We start from the raw sequence: 20544 nt of genomic DNA, 5'->3' as shown, positions 1-20544 counted from the left end.
TTTGGACAAATATTAGACGTTTGGTGCACAATGAAAGGTAAATCGGACGAAGTTATATATGGAAGCTATATCCAAATCTGAACCGATCTCGATAAAATTTAAAAAATGTATTTCTGAGCTGTATTTGATATATTTCCCTGAATATCGTTGTTACGGAGTGCATTTTACGCCTGCGGAGGACAAATATAACAAATCGGATGTACAGTATGTATGGGAGCTATAGCTATATCTGAACCGATCTTCACCAAATTTGACATACTAGCTTCTAGGCTCAATTCTGTCGTAAGTGTCAAATTCCATTCCATTCGGACAAATATTAAGCGTTTGGTGCACAATAAAAGGTAAATCGGTCGAAGTTATATATGGGAGCTATATCCAAATCTTAACCGATCTCGATAAAATTTAGCAAATATATTTCTGATCTGTATTTGCTATATTTCCCCAAATATTGTTGTTACAGAGTGCATATTACGGCTGCGGAGGACAAAAACAACAAATCGGACGTACAATATATATATGGGAGCTATAGCTATATCTGAACCGATTTCGATCAAATTTGGCATACTTATTTTCAGGCCTAATTTGGTTATATGTGCAAAATTCCATACTATTCAGGCTGATATTACACGTTTGGTGCACAATAAAAGGCAAATCGGACGAAGATATATATGGGAGCTATATCTAAATTTTGACCGATTATCTCCAATTTCAATGGGGTTCGTCCTTGGGCCAAACAAATGATTTGTGCAAAATTTCATCTTCATTTTGTAAATGCGTTTACAAAAATACATAGACGGACGGAGAGACAGACGAACGGACGGACGGACATGCATTAATCGACTCAGAATGTGATTCTATGCAGATCATCAAAAGGAACTATGGGTCTATCTCGTTTCTTTTTGCCTGTTACAAACAAATGCACAAAGACATAATACCCTGACCACCTTGTGGTGTAGGGTACAACGACGCATTTCCTGTTAATGGGGGAAATTTTAAGCTACGCAACCACAAGCAAGCTCATTTATTCTTTATTTATCAGGTTTGTGCACATGTTGTAAATCAAAAGCCTAAAAAAGGTGGTATTGTCGGAACACCACTCTTTTGTAAAAAACAGTTATTTAATTCCAGATATGCCATCGCCACATTTTGCATATATTTATCGCTTGCCTGTTGCGCGCAATCGATCTTTTGGCCAATGAGTTGTCTCAAAATTTCCTCGAATTCCATCAGCTGTTGATTGGCAGTGGTTAATATATCCAGCAAGACATTGGCACCATTTAAGCCCTAGAAAAGTTGCAACCGTCAAAATATCTCTAAAATACAAAGCATGTTCTATATTTGTACATACCTCTGTAATGTAACATTGCAACGAATTTTCTATTGTCAGCGATGGCTGTTGGCACTGCTCGAGAACCGTACAAAATATATTCATTTTATTTGTCAAATCATCTTTGGGCTCCGTGGCGGCTACTTCGGCTGCAATTTCATTTTGTTGCGATGTTTCCGTGCATTTGCTTAGGTCCGAGTTATAGGTCGCCGAAATGGCATTAATATTTTTAACATAATTATTGAAACACTTTAAATATTCTTCATGATTTGCCAGCGAATCTGAGCTGGAGGAGAACAAAGAATTCGTTTTAGCCTTTGTCACAGCACAACAAAGACTTGCGAAAGCTATTAGAATTATGTTACAATTCATAGTTTGGCAAGCGATTTCGACAATGGAAGGAATGGTGTTAACATATTGGTTTATCAAATAAATTTCTTAAGTCTATTGATAATGGCGCCATTAATTAGGTGTTTATATAATTGAGAAGGTTGGTAGGGGAGTGGGGGGCAAATTTAGCGACGGCATGAAATAATATGATTTATTAGGGTCTTGCTGTCATTTTTTTTTTAAATTTAATATTGTCCAAATGTTTTTTATGTATTTTATGAATGGTATATTCATTTGGATATGCCGTTTGTAGACGCTAGAAAAATTATCAAAATTAAAGTTCGTTATGGGTACTACAGCCTATGACAAAAAATTATGCAGGACCACGTCTTCGTATAGCCCCCATGTAACGATTTTTCTTTGAAATTAGCAGAAATGGTTTGAATAGTAAAGAAGCGATTTGATTCGATCATTCGACCCGCGTGGCAATGGCCGAGAAATAGCTCGTGATTTGAACATATCGCAATATTCCATTCGGCAAATATTGAAAAAATGAGCTCGTGGCAAAGCCATTGGAATTCCATCAAGTAAAAAAGCTGTAAGTTCGGCCGGGCCGAACTTTGAATACCCTCCACTATTTGGAACGAGTTTGGCTCTTCTCAAAAAACAATAAAATCCATTAGAAATTCTGTTAAAATTTTAAAAATACCGAATGTAGCTGTTAAATTAGGGTCTATACGACGACACTGACCTGCACAGGTAAATTTTGTCATAAGCATTACCATATTCAAATGCGAAACTAAACAAGTAAAAAAACATTAAGTTCGGCCGGGCCAAACTTTTAATACCCTCCACCATAGGGTAAAAGAAACATTAGAAGAAATCTGGCAAAAACCATCAAAATACCGAATATCGGGAGGTACCGTTATATGGGGGCTATACCAAATCATGGACCCATACATGCAATGTTTCGCCACCGGAGCTGGAAACTATTATGACCCACAAATACCAATTTTTAGACAAATCCGTGAATAAATGTGACAAAAAAACTAAAATACCGAATATCGGGAGTTACCTTTAAATGGGGGCTATACCACAACGTGGACCTATACATGCAATGTTTCGCCACCGGAGCTGGAAACCATTATGACCCACAAATACCAATTTTTAGACAAATCCGTGAATAAATGTGGCCAAAAAACTAAAATACCGAATATCGGGAGATACCGTTATATGGAGACTATACCAGAACGTGGACCGATATATCTCATTTTCAATACCAACCATCCTAGACACAATGCAAATAGCTCTGCTAAATTTTGGCGCTCTACGTCAGATAATGTAGGCTGTATCGTGATTTCAACAGACAGACGGACAGACAGACAGACAGACAGACGGACATCGTTAAATCGACTTAGAATTTTATGCTGATTATGAATATATATACTTTATGGGGTCTAAGACGAATATTTAAGGATGTTACAAACGGAATGACAAAGTTAATATACCCTCCTTTCCAAGGTGGAGGGTATAAAAATCGGTGAATGTAGCTAAAATCATCTAAATACCGAATATCGGGAGGTACCGTTATATGGAGGCTATACGAAGACGTGGACTTTCACAGACAATATTCTGTCTTAGGCTGTAGTATCCATTTGGAAAATCAAATATCAAATTTGAAAGAATTCCGGTGAATAATGTCGCTAAAAACATCAAAATACCGAATATCGGGAGGTACCGTTATATGGGTGCTATACCAAAACGTGGACCTACATGACCTATTTTCAATACCAAAATTTCTGCAGATATAATATATACTTTTGGGCAAAATTTTATCAATCTACTTCAATTCGTTCGGAAGGTAGAGTGATTTCCACAGATGGACAGACCGACGGACATCTAAATCTAAATCGACATAGAATTTTATGCTGACCAAGAATATATATATTTTTGAGGTCTAAAATGTATATTTCGAGGTGTTACAAACGGAATGACAAACTTAATATACCCTTCATACTATGGTGGAGGGTATAAAAAATCGACTCAAAAGAGCTGGACATTCGTTGTCCAGCTGTTTGTAAACAAACAAAATGATCGTGTTTAATTGCCAAAGAGGTCAGCCGAACATGTGCAGCTTCGGTTGGCCACCAGACACCAGAACTCAAGCGCCGGCCATGGTAATGGTGTGGGCCGCCATAAAAGCCGATGGTCGCTCTCCGCTCGTATAAATCGGCCGTGGCATGATAAAACATGATAAAATGATAAATGCCGAATATTATTGCGAAAATATTCTGGAGGGTGTATTAAAGCCTTGGGCACGCAAACATTTTGGCCGCAGACCTTGGACATTCCAACAGGATTCAGCACCATCGCACTCAGCACGCGCTACCCAATAATAGTTACAAAATGAGGTTCCTCGCTTCATTTCCAGCGCACAATGGCCACCAATATCTCCGGATACCAATCCGTTGGACTATTGTGTCTGGAGTATTTTGGAAAGCAAGGTTGGCACTAAAAAATACCAAAGTGTCGATCACCTCAAACAAGCGCTTCGCCGGGAATGGACCAAAATAGCGTAGAGCAACATTCGGGCAGCGTGTGACGGTTTCATTGGCCGTTTGAAAGCCATAATTCGTGCCAAAGGTGGCCAATTCGAACAAATCTAAACTTATTCTAAACTTTGATGCTCTTTCCGATTTTTTTTGCTTTATTCAATTAAGTTAAAAAAAGGTAAAAATTATGGCGTTTGACTTTGTTGCATTTTTTTTATCTCACCCTGTATATACTTTATGGGGTCTCCGACTAATATTGTAGAGTAGTAAAATCTGTGAAATCTTATTAGCATTGAGAGTAAGGCCCATATAATTTAATGTTTGAAGATTATTTCATAATTCCAGTTTCATTCAAGCTATGTCAAATATTGGCATATTCTTTCCAACATATTGACCGGTATCTCACGAATAAATGTTTCAATGTTGTCTACCAATGCGCCAATGAATATGACTCGTCTGTATAGATATGAGCTTTTGTTTGGTTTTTTTTTTGTGACTCTGCCACTTTTCCAAATGGTTTATTCTTTTGATGTTAAAGGGTGTCAGAAGTCCGACCCGGCCGCACTTATCAAATATGTATAAACAAAAAATATAGTAAGCAAAAAAAAAGTTAATTGTCTTGTATGTCCACTATCAACAATTTTGAAATTCAGATAAATTTTAATTTTTTTCTGCAAAGTCACTCGCCAACACCTCACAACTCCAGTACAAAAAAAGGTTGAGTATTCAGTAATTTGATAAAGCTTACCATTTTCGAGAAAAATCAAAAAAAAAAAAAAAAATCATGTTGACCTTTGACCATGAATAACTTTTTTTTTGAACACATTGTATTCCAAATTCCATCCAATTTTTTTGGAGCTATCCTTCAAATTTTAGATTTAGGTAGATTTGAAATGTTTGATCACGCATTTTTTCTCTCTGTAGGAAATTGTATATTGTGTATAGTGATCCGATAATATCATATCCTCAACTGCACCTGTCATCTAACTTAGTTGGACTGCTACTCTTTTAGTCATAAACTGATATAGACATATGCCATTGGTAAGTACGAAAAATTTATAAAAAAAATTTCCTTTCATTGATTTATTCCATCGTGAATGACAAATTTCGTGTATGACAGTTGGTGTCCAAAAATAGTTTTTTTTTGACATGATTCGGCCATAATTGAAAAATAATTCAAGTACTTATTTTACTTTTGAAGTGCCGCCAGTAATTATCAACGCATGAACAGCCTTATTATTAGCCGTTCGGATCCACTTGGCGCTTAAGAGCTTAACATTTTGATAAGAAAATATTTTGACCATTAAAAATAAATCATTGAGGAGTAAAAAATATTGTGCAGGGATTTGGGAGATACAGGCGAAGTAAGGGGTTAGAATAAAATTTTTAAAATATGACAAAAGCAAAAAAAAAAAAAAAAATATATATATTCTTATGTCACTGAAGACCTAATACGGTTTTCAGTCAATCATGCTAGATTGTACATAAAATATCTAGAATTGTTTACATTGATTAGTAGCTGCGCCCTACCTTGATTTCATTGTACCATGATAGAAACAATATGTTATCAGTCTGCAATTGTTATCAAAACAAAGTAAAATTGAACAAAACGATTTTATGCCATAAGACAACATTGAAATTAACTAGAAAATGCTATGGAATAAATTCTAAAGTGACAAATAAAGTAGGCAACACAATATTTTATTTTCAATAATTGCAGAGAAAATCCAGCAGATTTTGAAAGTGGAGCTAAAAATAGAAGACATGTGTATCGGCATTTTGAAAGTTGACATTGAAATTTACTCTAAATAGAGGGGGAATTTTCCTCCTGCTTCACATTTTTTTTAATTTTCGGATTAAGACGGATTCTAACCACTGATCCGATCCCTCTAGATTTTATTTATTGCTTGGGTGTGGACCACATTCCTCAAGCGATTTGCCTTAAAAAGTAAGTTTAGGGTGCACTGTTCTCATATATGTTTTTCTAGCTCCGAAGAAACCAAAATAAAACTTTCCAACCAAGTCGGTTGAAAAATACAGGGTGAGATGAAAAAACTGCAACCAACTTCAGACTGCTGTCATTTCTAAGCCACTCGTCCGAGCGGAATTTCGTGATGGAATTCAAGCGTGATAGTGTGATTTATTTATATTTGGCTGGAAAACCACAAGTGGCTATCATTAGAGCACTCCAGCATTTTAAATGTAAATAAATCTTTTGTGTCTCGTACTATCGCTCGTTACCGTGATACTAATAGCGTAGCCCGACGTCAAGGAAGTGAACGGAAGAAAATAGCAATGCCAGCAGAAATGGTTCGAAAAGTAAAGAAGCGAAAAATGGCTCCTGAGCTGAACATATCGCAATATTCCATTCGGCAAAGATTGAAAAATGAGCTCGGGGTAAAGCCATTGAAATTTCAAAAAGTGCAAGAACTTACACCGCAACAGCAAGCAAATAGACTCAAAAGAGCTAAGGAGTTGCTTCGCTTGGCCGAAAGTGGTTAACTGCTGAATTTGGTTTTGTCCGATGAGACAACATTCGTTGTCCAGCAGTTTGTAAAAAAACAAAATGATCGTTTTTACTTGCGAAAGAGGTCAGCTAAAAATGTGCTCCTTCGGTTGGCCACCAGAACTCAAGCGCTGGCCATGGTGATGTTGTGAGCAGCCATAACAGCCGATGGTCGCTCTCCGCTCGTATTAGTCGACCGTGGCCGAATATTATCATGAAAATATTCTGGAAGGTATATTAAAGCCTTGTGCACGCAAACATTTTGGCCGCAGACCTTGGATATTCCAACAGGATTCAGCACCATCGCACTCAACACGCGCCACCCAAGAATGGTTACAAAATGAGGTACCTCGCTTCATTTCCAGCGCACAATGGCCACCAAAATCTCCGTATACCAATCCGTTTGACTATTGTGTCTGGAGTCATTTGGAAAGCAAGGTTGGCACTAAAAAATGCCAAAGTGTCGATCATCTCAAGTAAGCGCTTCGCCGGGAATGGTTCAAAATACCGCAGAACAACATTCGGGCAGCGTGTGACGGTTATGACACCATTATGCGCTGGCCGTTTAAAGTTCATAATTCGTGCCAAAGGTGACCAATTCGAACAAATGTAAACTTATTCAAAAATTTGATGCTATTGCCGACATTTTTTGCTTTCAATCAATGAAGAAAAAAACAAGAAAAAATCTGTAAGTTCGGCCGGGTCGAACTAAAATCATCAATATAGGGAGGTACTATTATATGGGGGCTATACCAAAATGTTGACCTGTACAAAAAATTTTCTGCCTTAGGCTGCAGTATACATTATGAACTTCAAATACCAAATTTGAAACAATTCCGGTGAATAATGTCGCTAAAATCTTTAAAGACAATCGGACTCTTACCTCACATTTTATAAGAGTTGTAATAATTCAAAATGTTGGGAAGGTACTTAATGGAGTGGACCGATATTGTAAATTCTCGCACCTGATGTAGCATTGACGAAAATATTAGGATTTGCAAAGTTGGAGCAAAATCGGATTATCGTTTATCTTTCTGTGCAGAAAATATATTTTTGAAAATTTCGACCTTTTGTGGGGGAGTAGCAGAAGGAGTGGGCCTATATTGCCCATCTCCGAACTCAATCTAAGTTTGACAAAAATAGTACGATGTACCAAGTTTGGACCAAGTCGGATACTCCCTTCGAGACTTATCGCGTACACAAGCCATCAACTCCAAATGTCCTGAAACAGATTTGGAAACGGATTCAATAGGGACTACTGTAGCCAAATGGGGGTATGTTTATCAAAATTCCAAATATCGGGTGGAACATACGAAAGCATGGACCTTTTTCTGCCAATTATCTGCATGAGATGGTCTATGCGAACTCTAAAAATCAATTTAAAGATAATTTCGTTGAAAAATGTATTTAAAAAGGAAAAATGCCAAAAATCGGTATTTACGGTTATACGGGGCCTATGCGAAAGTGTGAAAAATGTGCTAAAATCGTTAACCAAACCAAATATAATCTAAGATTTTTATACCCTACACCACAAGGTGGTGAGGGTATTATGTCTTTGTGCATTTGTTTGTAACAGGCAAAAAGAAACGAGATAGACCTTTTGATGATATGCATAGAATCACTTTCTGAGTTGATTTATGCATGTCAGTCCGTCTGTCCGTCCGTCCGTCTGTCCATGTATTCTTGTGAACAAAATGCAGGTCGCATTTATTATCCGATTGAGATGAAATTTTCCAAACAACATTTTTTTGGCCCAGGGGCGAACCCTATTGAAATTGGAGATAATCGGTAAAAATTTAGATATAGCTCCCATATATATCTTCGTCCGATTTGCCTTTTATTGTGCACCGAATAGTATGGAATTTTGCACACACAACCAAATTAGGCCTGAAAATAAGTGTCCCAAATTTGATCGAAATCGGTTCAGATATATCTATAACTCCCATATATATTGTTCATCTAATTTGTTGTATTTGTTACCCACAGCCGTAATATGCACTCCGTAACAACGATATTCAGAGAAATATATATAATACAGCTCAGAAATACCTTTGCTAAATTTTATCGAGATCGGTTCAGATTTGGATATAGCTCCCATATATAACTTCGTCCGATTTACTTTTTATTGTGCACCAAACGTCTAATATTTTCCCAAATGGGATGGAATTTGGCACATACGACCGAATTGAGTCTAGAAGGTAGTATGCCAAATTTGGTGAAGATCGGTTCAGATATATCTATAGCTCCCATATATATTGTTCCTCCCATTTGTTACCCACAGCCGTAATATGCACTCCGTAACAACGATATTCAGGGAAATATATCAAATACAGCTCAGAAATATCTTTGCCAAATTTTATCGAGATCCCATATATATCTTTATCTGATTTCAAATTAATTTTGAACCAAATGGGCAATACAAGTCCAAATTTAAAATATACAAATGCTTCGGCATATTTAGTCCTTTGAATTTTAAATTATAATTATAATCATAGGGTGTATGATTGAATTCTCCCATAAAAACTTTTAATTGTTATGTGGAGGTCAACTAAATTAGCAAAGTGGTGTAGGGTATCATAAAATCGGCCCGCCAGACTTTAGGACTTTCTTTACTGGTTCTTTCTAATTTAGCCTTTTTCAGTTCCAAACATTCATATAACTTAGAACTTATTTTCAATATCACCTAAGTACATAGAGAAACCCCTAGTTTCCATAAAAACATAAAACTACCACGTCATTGTGATTTAAGTATTTTAAATAATTTTTCGCCTAAATTTTTTATTTGTCCCCCAGACCAATCTAGAAAAGTTGGCAATATTACACAATGTGATTATTTTCGAGTGAATGATTCATTTGGACTAGAAAATCAATATTAAACGATTCGAAAGTACTCAATTTTAATAAGTTTTTGTTTTAAAGATAATCTATAGATATCTTAATTAATGACCAATGAATATTTAGTCATTTAAAGATACCCCATTGAAATATTTGTCCAACTAACGTCACAGATATTACGGAGTCCAACTCATTGACTTTTACTATAAATACCTTAGTTGGGAAGGAAATGAGCACCAGTTCTAAACATACTTTCAAAACGTTTAAAAGTAAACGTAAAATTGAAATCGTAAAATTATTTGTGAAAATCGTGGTGAAAACATAAAAGAAAATCATGTCTTCTTTGAAAATCGCATTTGTGTTCCTCTGCGTGTGTGTTGTCTTCACATGGGCCGGTAGCCAAGCGTTGCACAAATTACCCGCAGATTTGGGATTATTGAGTTTCATGTCAAAATCTCGTGTTAACCTGCAAGCAAATCCTGATCAGTCCATTGAATGTTTCAATTACTATATACCTAAAATCAATGACATTGCCCAAACCTATTCTACGGAACTAACTCAATGTTCTGAGATTTCGGAAAAGGCACACAAGGCGGCCGAAGATGCCACCCTGGAGCAGCGTATCACATTGGCCCATGCAGTAAATGCTTCATGTGAAGTATTGAATAAATGTCAGGAGTCAGCTACTGTTCCGGATGTCTTTGAATGTTATATCAATGAGGTGAGGAGAAATGAAAATATTCACATTTTTCCCAAAACGAAGTTATGCCATATTCTTCTTCTCCTTCGTTGTATAGGGTTCCCAACAAGCCAAGGTGTTATATGGTGTCTCTACAAATGCCACCATGCAATTGTCGGATTTAGTGGAAGCACTGCGCCGCATTAAAAGTGAAGAGGCCGTTTGCAGTACTCAGGCTAAGGTGAAATATGAACAGGACTCTGCAGCTGCTTATGCTGATTTGAATAACTGTATTTTGGGTTACTCCAATGTTCCCACAACTACCGAGCCACCAACAACAGCAGCAATTCCGACTGCTTCTGATAGTAATACAGAATCCAGTGATGTCATGCCTGAAGAAGATCTTTATGAATTCCAACGTAAATTGAACCAACTAATTCTTGCTAGACAATTGAAAATTGATTGAGGTGAAATGAGAAAAATTAAATAAGATTTAAAATTGAATAAGATTTAAGTTAGAAAATAAATGTTGGAATTCGAAAAATAAATAAATACATAAATAAATAAATAATAAAAAAATCTTTTATTTTATTAAATTCATTCCAATTTTCCTTTGGCAAATCTCGTATCTTCTTTGAAAAGTTTTTAATGAATATGAAGACATACCCTCCACCGTACTATGGAGGGTGTATTAACTTTCTCATTCCGTCTGTAACTCCTCGAAATAGTCATGTCAGACCCAACAAAGTATATATATTCTTGATTAGCGTAAAATTCTAAGTCGATTTAGCGATGCCCGTCTGTCTGTCTGTCCGTCTGTTGTAATCACGCTATCTTTCGAGCAAATTGAGATAAAAGGCTAAAATTTTGCATACATGTTTATTTTTCCAGTAGGCAGGTTAAGTTTGTAAATGGGCCATGTAGGTCAACGTCTTCGTATAGCCCCCATATAACGGTACCTACCGATATTCAGTATTTTGATAATTTTAGCGACATTATTCACCGGAATTGTTTCAAATTTGGTATTTGAAGTTCGTAATGGATACTACAGCCTGAGACAGAAAATTTACTGTGCAGGTCCACGACTTCGTATAGCCTCCATTTAACGGTACCTCCCTATATTGGGTATTTTGATGATTTTATCTTCATTGTTCACCGGAATTGTTTCAAATTACGTATTTAGAATTCATAATAGGATCTACTGTCTGTGACAGAAAATTGTCTATGCGGGTCCAGGTCTTCGCATAGGCCCCATATATCAGTACCTCCCTATATTCGGTATTTTGACGAGTTTAGGTCAATACCCACCGAAATTGTTTGAGATGTCGTATTTGAACTTCGTATTGGATGCTACAGCCTATAACAGAAAATTGTCTATGCTGGTCCAAGTCTTCGTATAGCCCCCATATAACGGTTCCTGCCTATATACGATATTTTGATGATTTTGGCTACATTATTCACCGTTTTTTTTTCAAGCTTCGAATTTGAATATGGTAATGACTTATGACAAACAATGCCCATGTAGATCCACGTCGTATATACACCAATATAACGGCTATATTCGGTTTTTAAGGATTTTATTTCCAAATTCGTTCCAAATGGTGGAGGGTATTCAAAGTTCGGCCCGGCCGAACCTATTGCTTTTTAACTTGTGTTTTTTAATTTTATTGAATGAAAGCAAAAAATGTCGGAAATAGCATCAAATTTTAGAATAAGTTTCGTTTTGTTGGAAGTGGTCACCTTTGGCACGAATTATGGTCTATGAGGTATTTTGGCCCATTCGCGGCGAAGCGCTTTCTTGAGGCAATCGACACTTTGGTTTTTTTTACTGTCAACCTTGCTTTCCAAAATACTCTAGACACAATAGTCCAACGGATTGGTAGATTTTGGTGGCCATTGTGCTCTGGAAATGAAGCGAGGAACCTCATTTTATAACCATTCTTGGGTGGGGCGTGCTGAGTCCTGTCCTCCAGAATATTTTTGCATTGATATTCGGTATTTATTCTGATGCCACGGTCGATTAATACGAGCTGAGAGCGACCATCGACTGTTGTGGTGGCCCACACCATCACCATGGCCGGCGCTTGAGCTCTGGTGGCCAACCGAAGGTGCACATTTTCAGCTGACCTCTTTGGCAAGTAAACACGATCATTTTGTTTCTTTACAAACTGCGGGACAACGAATGTTTTCTCATCAGAGAAAACCAAATTCGGCAGTTCACCACTTTCGGCTCAGCGAAGCAACTCTTTAGCTCTTTTGAGTCTATATTTTTTCTGTTGCGGTGTAAGTTCTTGTACTTTTTGGAATTTCAATCGCTTTACCCCGAGCTCTTTTTTCAATACTTGCCGAATAGAATATTTCAGGACTTTCGGTATTGAAAATGGGCCATGTAGGTCTGCGTTTTGGTATAGCCCTCATATAACGGTACCTCCCGATATTCGATATTTTAATGGTTTCAGCGACATTTTTTGCCGTAATTGCTTCAAATTTGGTATTTGAAGTTCGTAATGGATACTACAGCCTAAGACAGAAAATTATCTGTGCAGGTCTACGACTTCCTAGAGCCCCCAATATAACGATACCTCCCGATATTCGGTATTTTGATAATTTTAGCGAATTCATTCACCGGAATTGTTTCAAATTTGGTATTTGAAGTTTGTAATGGATAATGCAGCCTAAGACAGGAAATTGTCTATGCAGGTCCACTTCTTCGTAGAGCCCCCATATAACGGTTCATCCAGATATTCGATATTTTGATGATTTTAGCGACATTATTCACCGGAATTTTTTTAAATTTGGTATTTGAAGTTCCTAATAGTTAGTACAGCCTAAGACAGAAAATTGTCTATGCAGGTCTACTTCTTCGTATAGCCCCCATATAACGGTACATCCCGATATTCGGTATTTTGATGATTTTATATACATTATTACCAATTTTTTTAAGTTTCGCATTTGAATATTGTAATGCCTTATGACAAATGTCACTTTTGCAGGTCCACGTCGTCGTATAGACCCTGGAGTGGAGGGTATTCAAAGTTCGGTCCGCCCGAACTTACAACTTTTTTACTTGTTTCATCTCACCCTGTATGTTTTTGTGCATTTTTTTTATAACAGACAAAAGAAAACGAGATAGACCCGTAGTTCCTTTTGATGATCTGCATAGAATAACATTCTGAGTCGATTTATGCATGCCCGTCCATATATTTTTGTAAACAAAGTACAGGTCGCATTTATTGCCCGATTTATATGAAATTTTGCAAAAGTAATTCGTTTGACTCAAGGACGAACCTTATTGAAATTGGAGATAATCGCTCCCATATATCTTCGTCCGATTTGCCTTTTTGTGCACCAAACATGTGCCAAATAGTATTGAATTTTGTATGTACGGCCAAATAAGGCTTGGAAATAAATATGCAAAATTTGATCGAAATCGGTTCAGATATAGCTACCGCTCCCATAAATATTGTTCATCCCATTTGATATCTTTGTCCTCCGCAGCTGTAATGCGCAACCTTTAACAACGATATTTGGTGAAATATATCAAATGCAGCACAGAAATATTTTTCCCAAATTTTATCGAGATCTGTTCAGATTTGGATATAGCTCCCATACATATCTTCGTCCGATTTGCATTTTATTGTGCGCCATACGTGTAATATTAGCCCAAATGAAATGGAATTTGGCACTTACGACCAAGTAGAGCCTAGAAACAAGTATGTCACATTTGGCACAAATCGGTTGAGATATATGTAGCTATAGCCTCCATATATAGTGTTCTTCTAGCTCTACTAAATATGCAAAGGGGTGTAGGGTATCATAAAGTCGGCCCGCCCGACTTTTGGACTTTCTTTTCTGTTTAGAATATGTCAACGTTCACTAAATCATACAGCGAGTTCCAGTGGATTTCATTTGACGTATGCACAATTGTCACATTAAATCCCCTCGATTTGGTAAGTGTAAACATACCTTTAGATTATGAGCTTTATCGACATTGGTGTTGATACAGCAATCAACACAAATTCATTGTCTGGTCTAACATATCTATAAAGTTTTGAAATATTACATGATGTTGCTATTTTTTTAATTATGTGGCCTATTTTGTCTAGAATCGTCATAGTTTTGAATTATTTTCTTTTAATAAGCCCTTTTCAGGTTATCATATCTTAATTAATGGTCAATGATTATTTGGTCATTTAAAGATATGTTATTCGAAAACCTAACGATTGACAAATCCAACTTTTTGTTTTCTTGTATAAATACCGTTAATAGGCAGGAAATCCGTAGCAGTTATTAACTACAATTCGTTAAGCTCGAAATAATTTTAACTTGAATAAATCCAAATTGTGAAAAAAATTAAAAAACAATTACGGGAAATCATGTCTTTTTCAAAGATAGTATATGTTTTTCTAAGTGTGTGCTTGGTTTTCACATGGGCCGGTAGCCAACCTCTTGGAAAATTACCCACAGATTTGGAATTCTTAAGTTTTATGTCAAATTCTCGTGTTAATCTGCAAGCAAATCCTGATCAATCAATTGAATGTTTCAATTACTATATTCCCAAAATCAATAATATTGCCCAAAACTATTCAGCGGATCTAAGCAAATGTGCTGATACCTCGGGAACAGCACAAAAGTCGGCTGAAGATGCAACCCTAGAGCAGCGTATCACATTGGCCCATGCAGTGAATGCTTCATGTGAGGTGTTGAACAAATGTCAGGAGTCAGCTACTGTTTCGGATATTTTTCAATGTTACATCAATGAGGTGAGGAGAAATAAAATGCATTTTAGAATGGAATAATTTCATATTTTACTTCTTTTTTAGGGTTCCCAGCAAGCCAAGGCGTTGTATGGTGTCTCTACAAATGCCACCATGCAATTGTCGGATTTAGTGGAAACTCTGCGCCGCATTCAAAGTGAGGAGGCCGCCTGCAGTACTCAAGCTAAGGTGAAATATGAACGGGATTCTGCAGCTGCATATGCCGATTTGAATAGCTGCATTTTGGGCAACTCAAATATTCCCACAACAACGACGACAACAACTACCTCTACAGAAGTTTTTAGTACTAGTGAGATTACAAACGTTCCCACTACTAGCGAGAGTACCACAATACCCACTACCATTAACCCTGATGAAGATCCTGATAAATTGCAACGCAAATAACATAAAGTGAAATTTTAGATTCCTAAGCTAGATTTAAGGTAGAAAATAAGTGACGGAATCAAATTATGTTTGGCAACATGCGACCATGAATAGTAAAGGGTTATTTTGTAAGAGCTATAGAAAAGTTTTGCAGAAAAAATAATGATTTTTTTTTTGAATTCTTAGTACGGTCCATATAATTTAATGTTTCAAGATTATTTTCAAATGTCGACTGCGGATCAAATGGTCCATCCATTTAGTCCAATTTTGGCATACTCCTGCCAAAATTATGGCCGGTATCTCAATATTATCTTCCAATACTTCAAGTGATGCGTTCCCGTCTGTATAGACATGAGCTTTAACATAGTCCCACAACATTATTCTACAGACGTTAAATCTCATGATCTAAGCGGTAAATTGACTGATCTCGAACGAGAAGAAGTATGTTCATCGAACTCACCATTGTTAAGTAGGACGAGTGGCATTGAGCCATTGCTATTAAGGAATATTAATTTTTCTTGGTCATGGGACTACAATTTTGTACAAATATGTGTTGTGGCCCCTTTTTATACCCTCCACCATAGTATGGTGGGTATATTAAGTTTGTCATTCCGTTTGTAACACCTCGAAATATACATACACAAAGTATATATATATTTTTAATCAGCATAAAATTCTATATCGATTTAGCGATGTCCGTCCGTTTGTCCTCTATCCGTCTGTGGAAATTACTCTAGCTTTTGAACGAAATGAAGAAGGTTGATAAAATTTTACTAAAATGTATATTATGTCTGCAGAACTTTTGGTATTGAAAATAGGCCATGTAGGTCCACATGTTGGTATAGCCCCCATATAACGGTACCTCCCTATATTCGGTATTTTCATGATTTTAGCGACATTATTCACCGGAATTGTTTCAAATTTGGTATTTGAAATTCGTTATGAATACCACAGCCTAAGGCAGAAAATTGTCTGTTCAGGTCCATGCTTTGGTATATTCCCCATAGAACGGTACCTCCTTATACATGGTTACCCATATTCGACAGACCTTTGGGCCCATTCCAATCGACGAGGCTTGTCCGCAGGCAACATTCTTTGCGTCAATTGAATTTTGTACGGGAACAAATGCAAATCAATGCCAATAATCCGTTGTAAAGTGGACCGAGCCATGCCCAAGTGCTGAGAACGGCGTTTTTGGGATGTTCTTGGGGACCTCTCAACACTGGCTCGTACGGCAGCGATACTCGGCCGATCGCCTTGGTCGACTTTTATATGGCTTCTTCGGATTAGAAAGAGCCTTGCCAGTAGAAAATTTTTCCTATAAACGCTTAATGGTGTTCTTAGAACGCGCACTTCTCACATTTTTTAATGTTTTAAAGGCACGTTGAGTTTTCACAATTGACTTCTTCTGTTGAATGTAAATTTCAACTATTTCAGAGCGCTCGCGTGGCGTGTATTGGTTCTTTGTAAAAATCTGCTTGGGCTGACGCTTCAAACACGGTATGTCATTAAGCGATGTGACATCTCTGTCAAAAGTTATGGCATTGCCAGATGGGTCCGTCGAATATGGGCAACCCTGTATTCGGCATTTTGACGATTTTAACTACATTATTCACCGATTTTTCTTTTAGGTTTCGAATTTTAATATTGTAATGGCTTACGAAAAAAGTTGCCTATGCAGGTCCACATCGTCGTATAGACTCTAATAAGACGGCTACATTCAGTAGTTTTAAGATTGTAACAGAATTTTTAACGGATTTTTTTTTTTTTTTGAAATTTGCCAAATTTGTTCCAGATGGTGGAGGGTATTCAAAGGTCGGCCCGGCCGAACTTACAGCCTTTTTACTGGTTTATGACATTGAATTCATTTTTATACCCTACACCACATAGTGGTAAGGTTATAATGTCTTTGTGCATTTGTTTGTAACATGGAGAAGGAAACGAGAAAGGCCCATAGTTACTTTTGAGGAACTTCATAGAATCACTTTCTGAGACGATTTATGCATCAGTCAGTCCGTCTGTCCATGTATTCTTGCGAACAAAATGCCCGTCGCATTTATTATCCGATTGAGATGAAATTTTCCAAACACTATTTGTTTGACCCTACTGAAATTGGTGAGAATTGGTTCAAATTTAAATATAGCTCCCATATATCTTCAACCGATTTCGGGTTAATTTTGCATCAAATGTCCAATATCAGCCCAAATGTCCTGAATTTTGGCACATCTGACCGAGTTCAGTATAGAAGCAATTATATCACATTTAGTGAAAATCGGTTCAGATATAGCTATAGCTCCCATATATGTCTTTCATCCGATTAGGGGGGTTTAAGTCTCTCACATGCGTTATATAAACTCCACAACAATGATATTTGGCACAAGATAACTTATGGAGCTCAAAAATACCTCTGTCAAATTTGATCGAGATCGTATCAGATTTAGATATAGCTCTCATATATATCTTTATTCGATTTCAGGTTTTCTGTGCACCCAACAACTAATATCAGCCAAAATGGACTGAATTTTGGAACTTCCGATGGAACTCATACTAAAAGTAAGTGCTTTAAATTTTGGTAAAAAGAGGTTCAGATATAGCTATAGCTTTATGTGCCAAATTTTATAGAGATCGGTTTAGATTTTTATATAGCTTCGATATATATTTTCTTCTGATTTTACGGTTATTGTCCACCGTACAGAGTGAGATAAAAAAAGTTTTTTTTTTTTTTTTAACGAAACCAAAAATATTTTGAAAAGCATCAACTTTTAGAATAAGTTTAGATTTGTTCGAATTGCTCACCTTTTGCACGAATTATGGCCTTCAAACGGCCAATGAAACCGTCACATGCTGGCCGAATGTTGCTCTCCGGTATATTGGGCCATTCCCGGCGAAGGGCTTGCTTGAGGTGATCGACTTTAGTATTTTTAGTGACAGCAGCAGCTCTTTAGCTCCTTTGAGTCTATTTTCTTTCTTTTGCGGTGGAGGTTATTGCACTTTTTGCGCAGGTGTTGTATGGCGATTTCTTGTTGGAATCACATATCGAGCCTTGGTCCAGCTCATGAGTTTTGGGCCACAAGCTGGATAACGCCCCTCGATATCGCTTGCTATTTACGTTACGATTTGCAGAAACTTTGAAGATTTGCAATCCAATGATGCCACCAGTCCATAAACCAAACTATGACTTTTTCAAGATGTATTGGTAGCTTTTACAATGGTTCTGGCGAAGGTACTCTGAAAACGAAAATTTCTGCTTATTTATGTACCAATTTAGCCAAAAATTAGCTTCATCGCTAAACTCAATTTAATTGATTTGAATTTTAGATCTCAAGCACTATCTGTTCAATACCAAATTGTACCAAATTCAAATCAATTTAGTTCTTTTCGTACAATTATAGTACACATACCAATACCATGTCCATTTCTCAATTTCCAAATACCAACTGAGACCTCAATATTGCATTCGAGGATTCTAGCCCTATCCCTTCACGCAATACAAAATTAAGTAGCATTTAGTACTTTTCGTACAAATGTGGGACGCATTTCCAAACCACAGCCAAAATTTTAAACATACCATACCATCAGTAATTTAAATATCAATTTTTCGAATTGTATATCTATGCCTTCACCCAATACCAAATATATAGTACCATTCAGTACTTTTCGTACAATTTTTGAGCACATTTACGAAACCAACTCCATTTGTGCAGGCTACACATGAACAGCGACCCTGACTGCTTTCTCAAATACAAAGGGTACCATTTTTAGAATCTTTTCATATTTTCGTACCGTTCTAGTACGAATTTCCGAAAACCCAGCCTTATCTGACCCCCACGGACCATATTTGTAAAAATGATTTCATGACGTCATTTTCATCCTCAAAATGTATTTTTAATAAAGATTTAAATTGACATTAACAATCCTAAGATTATTGTCCAGACAACAGTCCCTAATTTTAGGCCTTAGGACCTTGACGGATCAGCAAAGCTCAGCAAATGTATTATGAGTTATTTATGTCATTGTCTTATTTGATTACTTGAATTTCAAATAATAGGAAATCCAACCTATTTTTTTATGAGGTATTGAGGGAACCCATAATCTAATTGCAATGAAAAAAAAAAAAAAAAAACAAAAATTAAAACGTATTGATAAGATCCAAAGTTTGTTCTTAGCTGACTGAATATTTTTTTTACCACTGCAAAGACATGATGAGTAAAAGCAGAATGCAATCGCTCCAATTATTTACAACAGCAATAAAATTTATTTTATTTACGATTTTTCCGGTTAATTGAAAAGGCTATTTAAACGGAGCTAATTTATAAAGTGTGACATTTTATTTTACGAAATCGGTCGACTCATTGCAACCGCGCTAAAAACGAAGAAAATCTACGAAATCATGTCGCTGCAATCTACATTGAAATGTTTTGCATTGATAGCCTGTGTGGCCATGACATTGTGCGGGGACTCCAAAAATCCATTGGATAATGTCAGTCTTGCCCGCTTTCTGGCCAAATCCGCCAGTGCCATGCAAAGGAATCCGGCCAGAACTATAAGCTGTTCGGATTACTTTTTGCCAGCCATTGAATGTATTACACATCAGTTCGAAGAGAGTAATAAGCTTTGTGCTGAGACAGCTGCCGCAGCACGTGCTGCAGCCGAAGCTGAAACGGATGAGGTTCAAAAGGAATTGGCCCAACAGGCTGATGACTCATGTGGTGCAATTGTGGAATGTAAAAAAGCAGATGGCGCCCAATCAAAGTTGAAGTGTTATGTGGATAATGTAAGTAGTAACCAGGCGATAAGAGGAGTTTATTTGATGAAATTTATTGAATTTTTCTAGGGCTCCGAGGGCTCCAAAGGCTTGCGTACTCTCTCCAACAATGCCAATTTAAAATCGTCAAAGTTCAAGGAACAGCTGCGTCGCATTGATAGCCAAGAGAGTGTTTGTATCACCAATGGTCGTTTGAAATATGAAAGTGACTCTGCCGAGGCTTATGATGAATTTACCAGCTGTATTTATGGCCAGACAACGGTGCCATCGGAACCATCACACTGGTGTCCCGAATCGGAAGAAGAATCGGGTGTTTAAGCTATGAGAGTACTGAATGTAGTAATAAAACATTGTTAGATTTCAAATAAATGTACCGAACTTTTGGGAAAATATATTTTTTACAAATCTA

At 36.9% G+C, this 20544-nt stretch overlaps 4 protein-coding genes across 4 annotated transcripts; 3 read left to right on the top strand and 1 right to left on the bottom strand.

Moving 5' to 3' along the window:
* Window positions 1-991: 991 nt before the first annotated feature.
* LOC101891738 (uncharacterized) lies at window positions 992-1777 on the bottom strand. The gene is made up of 2 exons (XM_005175791.4): window positions 1349-1777; window positions 992-1284 (listed from the first exon to the last, which is right to left on the bottom strand). The coding sequence occupies exons 1-2, from the start codon at window positions 1697-1699 to the stop codon at window positions 1060-1062; spliced, it is 576 nt and encodes a 191-aa protein (XP_005175848.2). The 5' UTR covers window positions 1700-1777; the 3' UTR covers window positions 992-1059.
* Window positions 1778-9669: 7892 nt separating this feature from the next.
* Window positions 9670-10788, top strand: LOC131805776 (uncharacterized). The gene is made up of 2 exons (XM_059129390.1): window positions 9670-10271; window positions 10348-10788. The coding sequence occupies exons 1-2, from the start codon at window positions 9885-9887 to the stop codon at window positions 10693-10695; spliced, it is 735 nt and encodes a 244-aa protein (XP_058985373.1). The 5' UTR covers window positions 9670-9884; the 3' UTR covers window positions 10696-10788.
* A 3817-nt stretch (window positions 10789-14605) lies between these two features.
* On the top strand, window positions 14606-15459 carry LOC131805764 (uncharacterized). Its single transcript, XM_059129359.1, has 2 exons — window positions 14606-14992; window positions 15053-15459. Exons 1-2 carry the CDS (start codon window positions 14606-14608, stop codon window positions 15389-15391), a joined length of 726 nt encoding a protein of 241 aa, XP_058985342.1. The 3' UTR covers window positions 15392-15459.
* Window positions 15460-19690: 4231 nt separating this feature from the next.
* On the top strand, window positions 19691-20544 carry LOC101890692 (uncharacterized). The gene is made up of 2 exons (XM_005175785.3): window positions 19691-20144; window positions 20205-20544. Exons 1-2 carry the CDS (start codon window positions 19761-19763, stop codon window positions 20451-20453), a joined length of 633 nt encoding a protein of 210 aa, XP_005175842.1. The 5' UTR covers window positions 19691-19760; the 3' UTR covers window positions 20454-20544.

Source organism: Musca domestica, unplaced genomic scaffold, assembly GCF_030504385.1.
Source record: "Musca domestica strain aabys unplaced genomic scaffold, Musca_domestica.polishedcontigs.V.1.1 60, whole genome shotgun sequence".
Taxonomy (NCBI): Eukaryota; Metazoa; Arthropoda; class Insecta; order Diptera; family Muscidae; genus Musca; species Musca domestica.
This window is presented reverse-complemented; position numbering and strand designations above follow the sequence as displayed.